This window comes from Filicampus tigris, chromosome 2 (genome assembly GCF_054856515.1).
Source record: "Filicampus tigris isolate MCC_2025a chromosome 2, RoL_Ftig_1.0, whole genome shotgun sequence".
Classification (NCBI taxonomy): Eukaryota; Metazoa; Chordata; class Actinopteri; order Syngnathiformes; family Syngnathidae; genus Filicampus; species Filicampus tigris.
Genome location: NC_141218.1, coordinates 32,406,115 through 32,419,162, shown reverse-complemented (window position 1 = coordinate 32,419,162; position 13,048 = coordinate 32,406,115). Strand labels below are relative to the sequence as shown.

At 40.9% G+C, this 13,048-nt stretch overlaps 1 protein-coding gene across 3 annotated transcripts in view; it reads right to left on the bottom strand.

Annotated features, from left to right (window-relative positions):
• The window catches only part of tenm1 (teneurin transmembrane protein 1), a 298,794-nt gene that overhangs the window by 126,712 nt on the left and 159,034 nt on the right, over positions 1-13,048 (bottom strand). For all 3 annotated transcript variants that reach the window (XM_086023607.1, XM_086023606.1, XM_086023608.1), the window contains 2 exons: positions 7,923-8,024; positions 5,523-5,717 (listed from right to left, as the gene is read on the bottom strand). In XM_086023607.1, coding sequence (XP_085879733.1) covers positions 5,523-5,717; positions 7,923-8,024 — 297 coding nt within the window. The remainder of the gene's footprint in view (positions 1-5,522; positions 5,718-7,922; positions 8,025-13,048) is intronic.

The following is a 13,048-nucleotide window of genomic DNA, read 5'->3' as shown; positions in this document are numbered from 1 at the left end:
TTCTAAAGGTTTAAGGCTCCAACGAATCACGGTGAGAGCCACTATACACACATTAAGAAAGAACGGAGGAGTGGTGACCTTTCCAATGAGTGTCCAGACTAAAGACCTCAAGAGCACATAGATGACTCATCCAGGAGGTCACAAAGAAACCTAGTACAAACATGTAAAGAACTGCATTGTTGAGCCATTGTTCATGGGTGAGCCCAATTTGTTCATGGCTCAACAATGAGGAAGAGACTGGGCAAATGACATTGATGGCAGAGTTGCAAGGCAAAAACCACTCTGCTGACCAAAAAGATCATAAAGCTCATCTTACTGTAGCCAAACACATCGAAACTATTCCCAACACTTTCGGGAGAATATGCTATGGACTAACACAATTCAAGTTGAACTTTTTTGGAAGACATGTCTCTTTACATGTGACATAAATGTAACACAGCATATCAGGAAAAAGTGATAGTGTAAGGCTGTGGGGCTACTTTACTAATTCAGGACCTGGATGACTTGCTGTGATTGCTGGAACCATGAATTCTGCTCTTTAGCAAAAAATCCTGAGGGAAGGATGTTTGGCCATCAGTTTGTGACCTCAAACTGAAGTGCATTTGGGTTCTATATCACAACAATGATGGACCACGCAATAGCAAATCAACTTCTGAATGGCTTAAAAAAAACAGAAGGACTATTTTAGACTGGTCTAATCAAAGTGCAGACTTGAGTTTGATTGAAATGCTGTGACAGAGCCTTTAAAAGGCTGTCCGTGCTGGCCACCATGGTTCTGTTCTCAAACTTAGCGAATGTAGTTCCTCCACATCATGACTACAGCTTGTGTAAGAAATGCAATGCATTTACTTCATCACTTGAGGGAATACCAAAAGTCGTTTGTGATAACATTTTGATTGCACCTCTGCTGAAAAAAATGTTGGTAGGCTTGCGAAGTGTGGTCACCGTAGTGTGCGTATGTCAAAATGCACGTACTTCGAACTTGGGTCGTTGCATTCTATTAGTTCACCACTAGATGGCACAAAATTCTACACACTGTCTCTTTAAATATTCTTTTGTTTTTGTTGCTATCACATTGTTGAACTGTGTGAAATTGGCTGAAACATTTTTAAATGTTTGAAAACATCCCACATAGCAAAGGCATTTGGGCCAGAGCTGGCATGAGGCGGGCACAGGTGACATTCACTCGGCATACAACATGTGAACCGAACATGGCCCAGGACTGACAAAGGAGGCACTGTCTTGACTCTGGCAAACAAATTGTGGGCCAGTTGTTGAGTGAAGGATCTGGCCCAGAAATCAATTTAGAACTGTGGGCCATATAAGAAGCCCAGATAGCAAAATAAATAGCAAAACCCACCTGCACTTGGCCCATGTACCTCAATGAATGACAGTCCTTTAGAGGTCCACATCTGGTTACCACAAGTCGGCCACATAAAGCCCATATCTCAGCCAAATCATATAACCATAGCTGGCCCCATTCTGTTACCTAGGTAACTATAAAAGTATTTATTTTAAAAAAGGTCTTTATATATTTATTTTAAATGCTTTATTCGGGAACACAGATCACCACATCAAAATAACAGCTAAGGTGAGACAAACAGGAAAAGAAATGTATTCTACAAAATGCTTATAATGCTTCATAAATACAAAGTCTTGAGTGGTTTCCTATGGAGTTTACAATCATTTTAATATATTGTCTGACTTAATTTTCAACTATTAAAAAAATGTGGCCTTCTGTGGCTCGTATGAGGTGGTGGTGCAGTCACCTGGCTTTGGCGTGTGTTCACTTCTCAATCGATAGACCACAAATGGGAGTGTGCATTTTTGTGTTTGTGCCTAAAAAAAAACCTTAAAAAAAAAAAAAAAACAGGATAAGTAGAGAAAACTGAAGAGTGTGGTGTCTGTGCTGTGTGTGTCTTGAACAGAGCTGGGCAGTCCGTCCCGGGCCCAGACCGGTCGGACCCTCCAGACCGACCGAATGCCCATTTTCGTGGTGTGGGGTGGGGGCAGACCAATTTTAAAAAAGGGCCCGACTGAGCATGGCCGGAAGTGGATTTTAGTCCTGTGACGTGGTCGCGAGGCGGCCATATTTTATCTCAACCTACTCGGTGAAAGGCTTTTTTTAGGCTTCTTTAAACTCCCGCGTCGGCGAGCGACAACTGCCGCATTGATTCACATGACCGACGCATTGTACTGTTGGCGACAGGTCTGCAACACATGCCACGCACACATCAGGAATTGTTGCTGCTCTGATCGGTCCATTATGTCACATGTTGCGATGACTTACATGTTTCCCACATGGAGGAAAGGATGCACCACGCAGCTCGTTGCTGCTGCACAGCAGTTTGGCAGCGGCGTGGGTGTTATGACACGTATGTTTATGTAAAGAAGCTACTCGCCCACGTTCCCCCTTAGCCGCCACATTCCAGATCGTTTTCGCAATAAAATTAAATGCATCGTCTAGTGATCTCAGTCCCTTCATGGTTGGCGCAGGCACGATCGATATCCATTGTTGCCGCTGTCTTTTTGAAGCGATGCCCCGACTTGGAATGGAACTGTTTCAAAACAACTTGTGTCCACGAGTATAGTCAAGCTGCGCGCAGCACTCAAGGATGACGCTAGCACGTCAAGGTGGAGTTCATGCACTTCTTCTGGCGTCTTCCCTACTACAAGCAACACAGCAGGAATTTCTCATTGAAATTAACGAACCTCGCTTTAATTCATCTCTCTCGCTCCGGAAATACGCCGTAGCAAACCTGCTGTGTAGTGGTTTGCTGGTATGCTTTTCTTTTGAAGGCCAGGAAGTGTGAAGGAGGGGAAGTGTAGAAAATAAGTAACTTGTTGAAAGCTTGCAGACTTCTTGTCGTCCGTGAGCCCAAATAATTATACAATACGACAAAACCAACCCCTGGGCTCGCAATGGAAGGAAGCACACACAGCTGGTTAAGTACTAGTGGTGCGTTTGAAGCATGTTTGAAGCGTGTCCACAGCAGATTTAAATAGCAAATTAGCCAGCTAATGATCTTTAAAATAAACCTCTTCGGTTAGCATCTCTCGCTTTTTTTGGGGGAGACGGGTGGCGGAACGGTGCGGGGGGTGATAAAGGGTGATTTTAGAGCGAGGAGGAAACCGGCTGCTTCATTCATGTGGTGAGTGACATGAAATCAAGTGTTTTATTGACAGTTGAAAGTAACAAGCGGATATGACGTCCAATTGAGTCATGACGCCGTGTGTCGCTGTACACAGTGGCTTATTCAAATGCCGGAGCAACTCTGTCCACTCAATCATATAAACGGATTATTAAGAATGTTTCAGAAATCGGAATTTTGACCTTAACCCGAATATTGACTGCATGTAAACATAGTCACTATGGTGCTGGGGACAAAATGGCGAAGGAGGCACAGACGTCGTAAAGTCGAAACATGGTAGGTCGTGTACATCGTAATTTGAGGACTTCCTGCAGTCATAATAATACTCTGACCCACACTCCAGCACAAGTGGTGGCGGAAATGCACCTAAAACGCTAGGTGCCACCCACCAATAAAGAAAAAGAAGAAGCACAAGCACAAAGATTCCAGAATCCCCCCCATGGATAACGTCAACTCTGTTTCAGCCACAGGTAATTCTACTCAACCGGCAGGCAAATGAGCTCAGTTGATGAGAAGCACCTGTGGCTCAAGACAAATTGTGGCAGGGTTTTTACTTTCGGGACCTGAATTTCCCATCTCTGCCATGCACACACCGGTGAGACATGCAGCAACGACGTAGTGAGTAAATGCATTTATTTTATCTTTAGGATAACGTTTGACTTTTGTGTGTTATTCAGATTTAGTTTCTGGTGGCACATATTTCAGCCCATAGTGCCACAGCTAGACTCATGTCATCTTCCAAACCGCTTATCCTATATAGGGTCACGGGGAGTTGCTGGAGCCTATCCCAGCCGTCAATGGGCGAAGGCAGACTACACCCTGAACTGGTCGCCAGCCAGTCGCAGGGCACACATAGACACTGTCACTGAGCGGGAATCGATCCCACGCTGCCCGCACACAACTCAGGCGTGTGTACCACTACACTATCAGTGGACTTCACAGCTAGACTCTTCAAGGGTTATTTTTATTGACCTTACATTGGTAATGACATGCACACATGTCTGTTTTCTTAACACACTGTCCATCCTTATGACTTACATCAGTTTAAAAACAAAACAAAATGTTTCTTTGTACAAATTTATAAACATTTGGGAAACGCTTGATCTAACGCCACAATATCAGTTTTAGTTGAATTCCTCTTTGTAGTAGTCAAATTACCTGACAATACAAAACAAAAATCAATTTAAAATCATGAAGGACAAAAAGGACACCATTGTGGACACCAGATGTGGACCAGTCAAGGACCATCATTCATTGAGGTGTGTCGGCAAAATGCAAAGTGGGTTGTGTGGCCCATCACTGGGCCACACCAATTTTTATTTTTGGGATGTTTCAATTTAGGTCAGAACTGAAATAAAGGTGAATCCTCTATTTTGGATTCATTTTTTTATGTCCGACCAGGTGAGTAGTGCCTAGCCAGTTGTGAACCTCAACGCACACCACTGCCTGAAATATGACGACCTAGTGGGATATATTACAACCAGTGGAGGCTATGAGTTGATATATTTTCGTATCGCAAACACGTAGGGATGTGTGGTACTTGATTGACAGTTGAGCGGGCTGTGGTTTCAGTGCATTCAGCAGATACGCCGTCAGTGTTTGAAAATGAAATAATGGAATGAATTTTCACAATTTTGAGCCTCATTTAATAGATTTGGAAACTTAAAACACTCAAACACCAATTTGGCAGGGTTGTTAACACTTTTCTCTGTGCTGTGTTAAATCAACAAGACTTTTATTTTGACTTAACAGGAACTTTAAAGCAGAAGTCAAACCGAACATATTTTTTTCAAGAATATATTGCAGGCCCACTAGTTGAAACACAGCATCAATATTGATTAATATTGCGTTTGTGGAATATGAGCTAAGCAGCAAAATCCACCCCTTTTTAGCCATCTCAGGGGGCGGCCATTTTGTCACTTGTGTCGACTGAAAATGACATCACAGTTGCTCAGGACTCAGATAACGACGAATCATGTCCCAGCTTCAGAAAACAGGTGTGCTGTGATTGGTCAATACCTGACCCCTGAGACACTGTGATGTCATTTTCAGTTGACAGAAGTGACAAAATGGCCTGAGATGCTAAAAAGGGGTGGATTTTTCTGCTTAAATCGTATTCCACAAATGCAATATTAAACAACTAGTGGGCCTGCATATGACATATTCTGGGAAAAATATGTTTGGGTTTACTTCCACTTTAACTATTGATGTATACTGTCAAAGCACCTTGAGTCAGTCATTCTTGGTTGCATTACCTCTGAGGACCAGTGACATTGTGTAACAATCAACAGTGAAAAGGGGTAAGTATCAAAGTCATGAGGCTAAAAAAGTGTATTCAGTGTCAATGTTTAGGGGGGGTCACTGTCTTACCTAGTTCACAGTTTACTCCCTTGTAGGCTGGGCTGCATATGCAGATGCCGTGCGTGCAGGAGCCATGGTTGGAGCAGGTGGGGTCGATACACTGACCTTCCTCTACATTACACTCTGCTCCTTTCCAACCGGCCAGGCACACACACCTTCCCTTCTCATACACGCCGTTACCGCTGCACAACACAGGGCATGAATCTGTAACAGGACAAACACAGATTACGGCCACGTGAAAAGACACACATGCTTCTGCAGTATATTAGCCGGGAGACCGCAGTAACCCAGTGTGAGAGGGGCGACACACTCTTATCTCAGCCGCTGCACGGATTCAGCAAATCCTCAAACAGTCCTACACTCTTCCTCACATACACACACACTCATACTTGGACACGCATACACACAAGCAAACGCACGTTACACAAAAGAACACACACATGCACACGCACGCATCCCAGCTTATCACTCACACTGTTTCAATTTACTCAAGCACCACCTGAGCCCGGCTACCACGGCAACCCAAGAATTGGAGAAAATCCCCTCAACGTCACCTCACTTGCTCTGAACAGGCCGTGAAAACAATCGTATAAACTAAAGATTAGGAAAGAGAGCATTAGGGTTTTATAGAATGAGGAGCTCTCTCCATGCAGAGATGTGCGGCAGCCAGCCACATAGGCACTGACAGTTACCCACCACCCCTCATACACACGCACACACCATCACCTCGATGCTGCTAAAAGAGAGGCATGACAGGTAGACACTTCAAATGGATTTGAATAAAGATTTATCAGTAATGCTTTCTTTTCTAGGCTAATTTGAACTGAAAACCCTGTGCGTGTTATAAATGTAGGCCTATGTTGTCTTGTTTGATCCTTTGTAAATATAACCTGCTGCACTCTGCGGCAATAAACGCACACCTCACTTTTTACAACTCTTCCCATAACTTTTCAAAGAACAAATATCACAATGCAACCAAATGAGCAAAGATGAGAGGAACGTATGAATAAATGAAGCATTTTAATAAATCATCGGAGAAAATATCTGAGCAGATGTTTCAACACATTGAGGCAGATACAAGTATAACAATTGGGAAAAATAATGGGTGGGGCAGAGGAAGAAGATTGGAAGCAAGGGCAGGGAAAGCCAGAGGAGAAGATTACATTTCACAACAGGGAATGAGAAAAAGAAATAGAGACACCCAAGTAAAAGTCTGAATAAAAATGATTACTGGGATGATATACAGTACTTATTTAATACAGTTACAATACTCGGCTGCTTGGTTGATTTAACTATACATCCTGAGGTGGTTTGTTTTTAGGTTATTAGAATATTTGTTACTTGCCACCGTAGGACACAAGCAAAATGACAACTACTAGCTGTGAATGCTCATTAAGTAAGATTGTAGATGTTGCCTAATGAGTACCCTGTAAACAAATCTTAATAATCCTGAGGAAGAATAAAATAACTATAATAGTAATTCCCTCTAATCTAGATGTAGAAGTGGTTCACGGGCAGAGTAAGAGGCCATTAAGTTGTGCAGCCGACACGCTGTCATCATAGAAAATATTGCACAGATCTTTGTGGCTTGGCTTTTTACTTATTTCACTTCATTTCTCTTTGCCAGTTCCTTGTAGATATTTTGAAACGAATGCGAGTCAGAGGTGGCTGGCATTTAAGTCACCATATTGCTTTTAATGTGAAAAATGTGGTGGAAGAATCCTCAAAGAACTGCGGACAGACACACGGACAGACAGACAGACAGAGGGTAAAAGTCATACTCTTTAAAATGTCTGGTTTAAATAACCTCCGCAGATGAAATATTTAGTCTCTTGAGCAGTTCTTTTCTGAACATGTAGAGCCTTTGTAAGAAAAAGTTTAGCGTCAAACATGTAAATAGATGCACTTGGAACAAAAAGACAACAGAGATGAGAAGTGTTATAGTTGTTTTTGTTGATTATTGCACCTAGTGTGAAGCACGGGGCTGGTTTGAACATTCTGCTTATGTTTATTCACATACAGTTTGTAGCATTTTTTGCATTTGTGTTTGTAAGCTTCTTATCCACATAGAAAAAAAAAATCAACACATTTACCGATTGCCATTAGAACATTTGCAAAGATGTGACGTGGGCCGTCGAGACAATTTTATTTGGGCACCATTCTGTATAAGGCATACAAGATTGTTTTTAATGTTTCATTGTAAACGTCTTATCTGCAAGACCATGAATTCATTTAGATGTAAGACAGTAGTTACTATTTTTTTTTGGTTTGTTTGTAACCGCCGAAATTACATATGGCCACACACTCAACAATTCTCTTGAATCTACCATCGGCAGGCCATTGTGGAGCTCAACCCATAATGTGCATGATAGTCTCAGTTTACGCAACATTTTCATTTCTTTGAATTACCTTTGGCACAGTTAGGACCCATGAATCCAGCAAAGCAGTGGCAGCGTCCAGCAACACACTCTCCATTTCCGTTACATCCCTTGGAGCAGCCATCCATTGTTTCTGTGAAAGAACATACACAGACATCATTAATGTATTCATTTATTCAAGACATTAAAGGCATAAAACAAGAAAATAATCCGCATGCAACTCCATCAACTGGCATAGCTTTCTGTTATTGAATGAAATATGTGATAAGCAATGGATGGCTCCCCAGACACAGACGCTATATTAGATTAGCCTGATCCAGCTGCTATCACTCTCTGGAGACTGGCCAAGCACTCACTTACTCGGTGTTGCACTAAGCACATTATGCTGCATTACAGGTTGCAAACACGCTGCACGCGCATTTACATACATCAGCGCTTCATCATCAAACGGTTTACAGGAACACAATTTGGAACAAGATTGAACACAAAATGCAATGTTGTGAATCACCCACTTAGTAGAGAACAGATTATTGTGTGATGTTACTGCTGGAACAAATGCTTGCAGAGGTCAGTAATTGGTCATCACATTAATTGCTGCCTCTAGCTGACTTTGCTGCTATGAAGTTAAACTTTAGGATGTCCACAGTGTCTTAAGCTCACTGAACATGAAATAGGTTACTTGCCTGCCTTCCATGCAGTCAGTACGAGTTCAGTTCCCGTTTAGTAAAAGTGTGAATGCGAGTGTGAACGATTGTCTGTCTTTATATGTGCCCCGTGTCTGGCAGCTAATCCAGAAAATTTCACGCCTTTCAACCAGAGTCAGCTGGGACAGACACCAGATCTCTGTGACCCTGAACATGATATGTGATGTAGAATTTCAATGAAAAATTGATGCATCATGTTTTTATTATTACTTACTTTATAACTCAAAACAGAACTGTTCAACAACATGTTACATGCAGCGTAGTGGTTTTACATCATCTTCCATGAAGCAGCAAGTGGATAGTTAACAGATAGACACATAAATGGTAACACTACTATTTCTTACAACATACTTTTGTTGTAACGGTAACAGTGGTTACTCAACTGATACTCTTGTAGTTAATCCGGCCAAAGGAATATTCCAGATTACCATAACCGATGGTCTGATATTTACAAAGTGCTGATTAATGCTGGATATTGTGCTCTAAACCAGGGCATATACTGTACCTGCTTGTGGTGCACAGGTGCGCATACGTACTGAAAATATAAGAAGAGCACCAGATTCAAGTGTGTTACTATGCATTTGCGTACCAAACATTTGCAATTCTGAGTATGAGCCACTAGCCTGCTTTTAGCCAAGGATGTAAAGATTACATTTCCTTGGACTAATTAATCTGGGGTGAACTGAACAGCACAGGACATACTAGAGGGACTTGTGCGACAGAGTGGAAAACAAAATTGCTATTGGTATATTAATGGAGCTGCTGCCCAAGTCAGAGTATAATAATGGGAAGCTAGAAAACTGTGCCAAATCAGATGATCGCACGGTTCCATATGGTAAATCTTTAAATTAATCTAGTGTGGTGGATAGGTTATGAAAAAAAAAAAAAATAGTACCAACCAACAACCAAAGGCACTCCTTTTTGAACCACAAAAGTGTTATGATACTGTATTGTGCCCTATAACACAAATGTAAGCCATATGCTGTTAAGTAGGTCAAAAAAGTTAAATGTCATTGTGTTCTTTGTTTTTAAATGTAACACCCCAACCCAAAAGATTTTTCACATTTCAATTTTAGACTCAGATCAAAGGAATACAATGGAAAAATGAGTGGCTTAGTCTAAAGACTAAGGCTAGACTAAAGCTTAGTGGCTTTAGTCTTAATATCTAATTGCTCATGTTTACATGACTTGGACGTATGACATACGAGCATTAGTACGTTTAGTACATTAGTCGTTTCAGCGTGTTAGGCACCACAGTCAGTCAGGGCTATCCAACCGGCTATATTGTGTCAAAGACAAATGTGTTCAACCGTATGCATTATGACTAAAACAGAAGATATATTTTAGTTTATTGATATTTTCTTTCTCCTCTACCGATTTACCGCATGTTACACTGACTTTCTGGGGCATGTTATGGCAGACTAATCATCTGATAAATTGTGGCTGTGGTTGTAACTGTTTGTGGCTGTCGACAGGCCAACATACATTTCCTGATGCTGATGCTGGGTTACTGAACTTGTGGATAACGTAATTAAATATTAAAATCAAACACCATCCTGTGCCCAGTTGGCCAATTATTTTTTTTTAATTATTTTAATTTAATATGAAATTGTGATTTTAAAAACAAATAATTTAAAAACAAAATAAGTTTCCTTTTTATTTTTTGATTGCCCGTTGAATATGGAACGAACAAATAATACACAGAACAGAATCTTATGCTGTACCGCTCTGTTCCTCTGCACATAGATCTACTCAAGAGTCAAACCACTGCTGTCCGCTGCCTTCTTTTATTGAGGTTGCATGAATGACAAATCCTTCATTGGCATGGACCACACACGTGCGCACACATTTTACAAACAAACACACACAGCGATATAGTGTGACTCTCGCCTTGAGGCACGTGTGACACATGCTAATGAGACAGGCAGCACAGTTCCTCCACAGCAGTGCATCACTATAGAAACCAAAGTCATTTTCACCTCCATCACCTGTCATCGTCACACTGATGGAGAAGAGTGCCAATCATCTCCCACACAGTCAGGAAAACTCCTCATGTGAGTCTTCTATCCTCTTGGAAGATAGATAAACTCACACGCGTAAATTCTAATATTGGATGTGGCACGTGACAAATGCAATGAGCAAGAACTCATCTGCAAGGTCAGAGAGGAGCTTTTATTCCTGAGAAGACGCAATGATCTCTCAGAAAGCTCGAGGTCGGGAAGGGTGTAGCAGTGAATTAAGACCTGCGTTTTCAGGTCAATATCAAAGCTATAAAATTCTCCAGCCAATTAACAAGTAATGCACAAAGACCATTGTATTATACCATACGGCATGTGTGTGTGTGCATGCATAATCTGCTCTTTCCACTGACTAAACCTTTTTCAGTTGGAAATCATTCATGCATTAAGTTATTGCAGCTAAGTGCGATTATAAAATAGGTACTTCCACCCAAGTGGTCTGATTGGTCAAATAAGCATTCCAATTGTAGTTTATGAGCCTTTTTAAGTTCTAGCCATGCTTTATGACCCTCGGGTTTAATGTGAAATGAATTGACTACTCAGCTGACGAGAAATGCCCACGCATTTTCTAGCCATGATTTCAACTGTTTCATAGAAAATGTGTAGGTGTACAGACAATCGCAAACTTTTTTACCCCAAAAGAGGTAAAATAGCTGAGAGTGTGCATGAGAAAAAAAACGGCGTATTTGAATTATGCACAATTAGCCCAGTGTGTGCAGGCAGAGGTGAATAATTAACATAATGATGATGTTATTTCTTTCACTAGATACTGTATGTCGTGCGGTTTTTAAAAGGGCATTCTCGCAATCGTTTATATATCTGCTTGGTTCATAGTATATATGCACATTTTACGTCTTTTTTGTGTCCAAGTCAGCACCTTTTATATCCTTACTGTTACCCAGAGGTAGTCTATAAATAACCAAAATAATGTTTGACTGATGCAAAACAAGCCGGCAGTGACTTAACCAAACGCATGCAGCTTTAAATGTTGTTTCGCTGTCCCTTTTATAATGTCTCACGAAATGAATGACCATTGTGATTGGCCATGACGGCATTGCAGTACACGTAATGACATATTGTACCTCACTGCTTTTGCACCTATGCTTTATCGCCACCCATGTGTTTTTATGAGAACAAGCGGATCTGGGCAAATCAGCATTGACTTCACGTATTGTTTTTGTATTCTTCATGTTCTCAAATGTTCCATCTGTCAAGCAGAGGAAGGTTTATTGATCTTATTTATTATATTTTGTTTTCTATAGAGCATACGTATATGCTGTTGCCTTATTTATTCCCAACATTCATTGCTGGATCCAGTTACTATTTGCTGTGCAAAAGCTCAATTTCTCGACAATGATCATCTCATATCTTATCTTCCTCTCGGGCTCCAGTCTGAGCTCCAGCACACAGGGTCTCACATTAGAATTGCACTGCCTCACGGCTCGGTGGCTTTGATTTCCTTCATCCAAAACAACATAGTGATAGTTCGTAACCATTGTTGGAATTGGTAGTAAAATGAACTTTGTCATCAATCCTTTATTTTTTCGCCTGTAAGCCAAGCCCCTTGACATACTGCTGGCTGCTATTCAAAGCCTATCTCGTTTGACTATGTTTACACTATTGAAGGGAGGTTGATACTAGTTTGATTCAGAATATACAAATGAAACAACTGTCTGTTATATGCCATCCTTCAAACCAAACGTCAACTGCTTGGCAACACTGGAATAAAACCTATGTTTATTGGTTGCCTCCTGTCAGTGATTATATAAAGGACTCTGACAACATGGGGAAAAAAAAAAAATCATGATTTCATAACGATGTATTATTTGTGGCAGATCAGCTCGATTAGTTTACCGCCTTGGTCTTCCAAGAGGTTCTTAATTTAGAAGCATTTTAACATACATGTGCAATCATAATGATTCCATCAGCAGAACATCTGCAACACCGGATTTCAAATAACTGGCAAGCAAAGGTGAGTAGTACAATGCAGCATTTACTTTCATACATTATTTACTCAAGTAATTTTTTTGCATGAATTGAACTTGTCAGATTAGTTTTACTTAGGTATGACTTGATACCACTTTATCATATCTTATACCGATACCAATACTGCAGCGTCGAGTATCGGCAGGTACAGATCGTATTTTTTTTATCACTCTAAAATTTTACATACGCAGATGTAATTTGCTTTATAGTGTCATCCAAAAACACCACATCACTGTATGACAACTGCTCATGTGACAAAAACATAGGTACATGTCAACCATGGCGACAGCTTGTCTGTGCTAGTGTTGTCATGGTAATAACATTTTGACTACAATACGATACCTGCATAAAATACCTCGATACCGGTACTGAAACGATACCATGGCAAAACCTTAAAACATCAGTAAAAGGAGTGAAAGAATAACTGAGAGCATAGCAACTTCAAATTT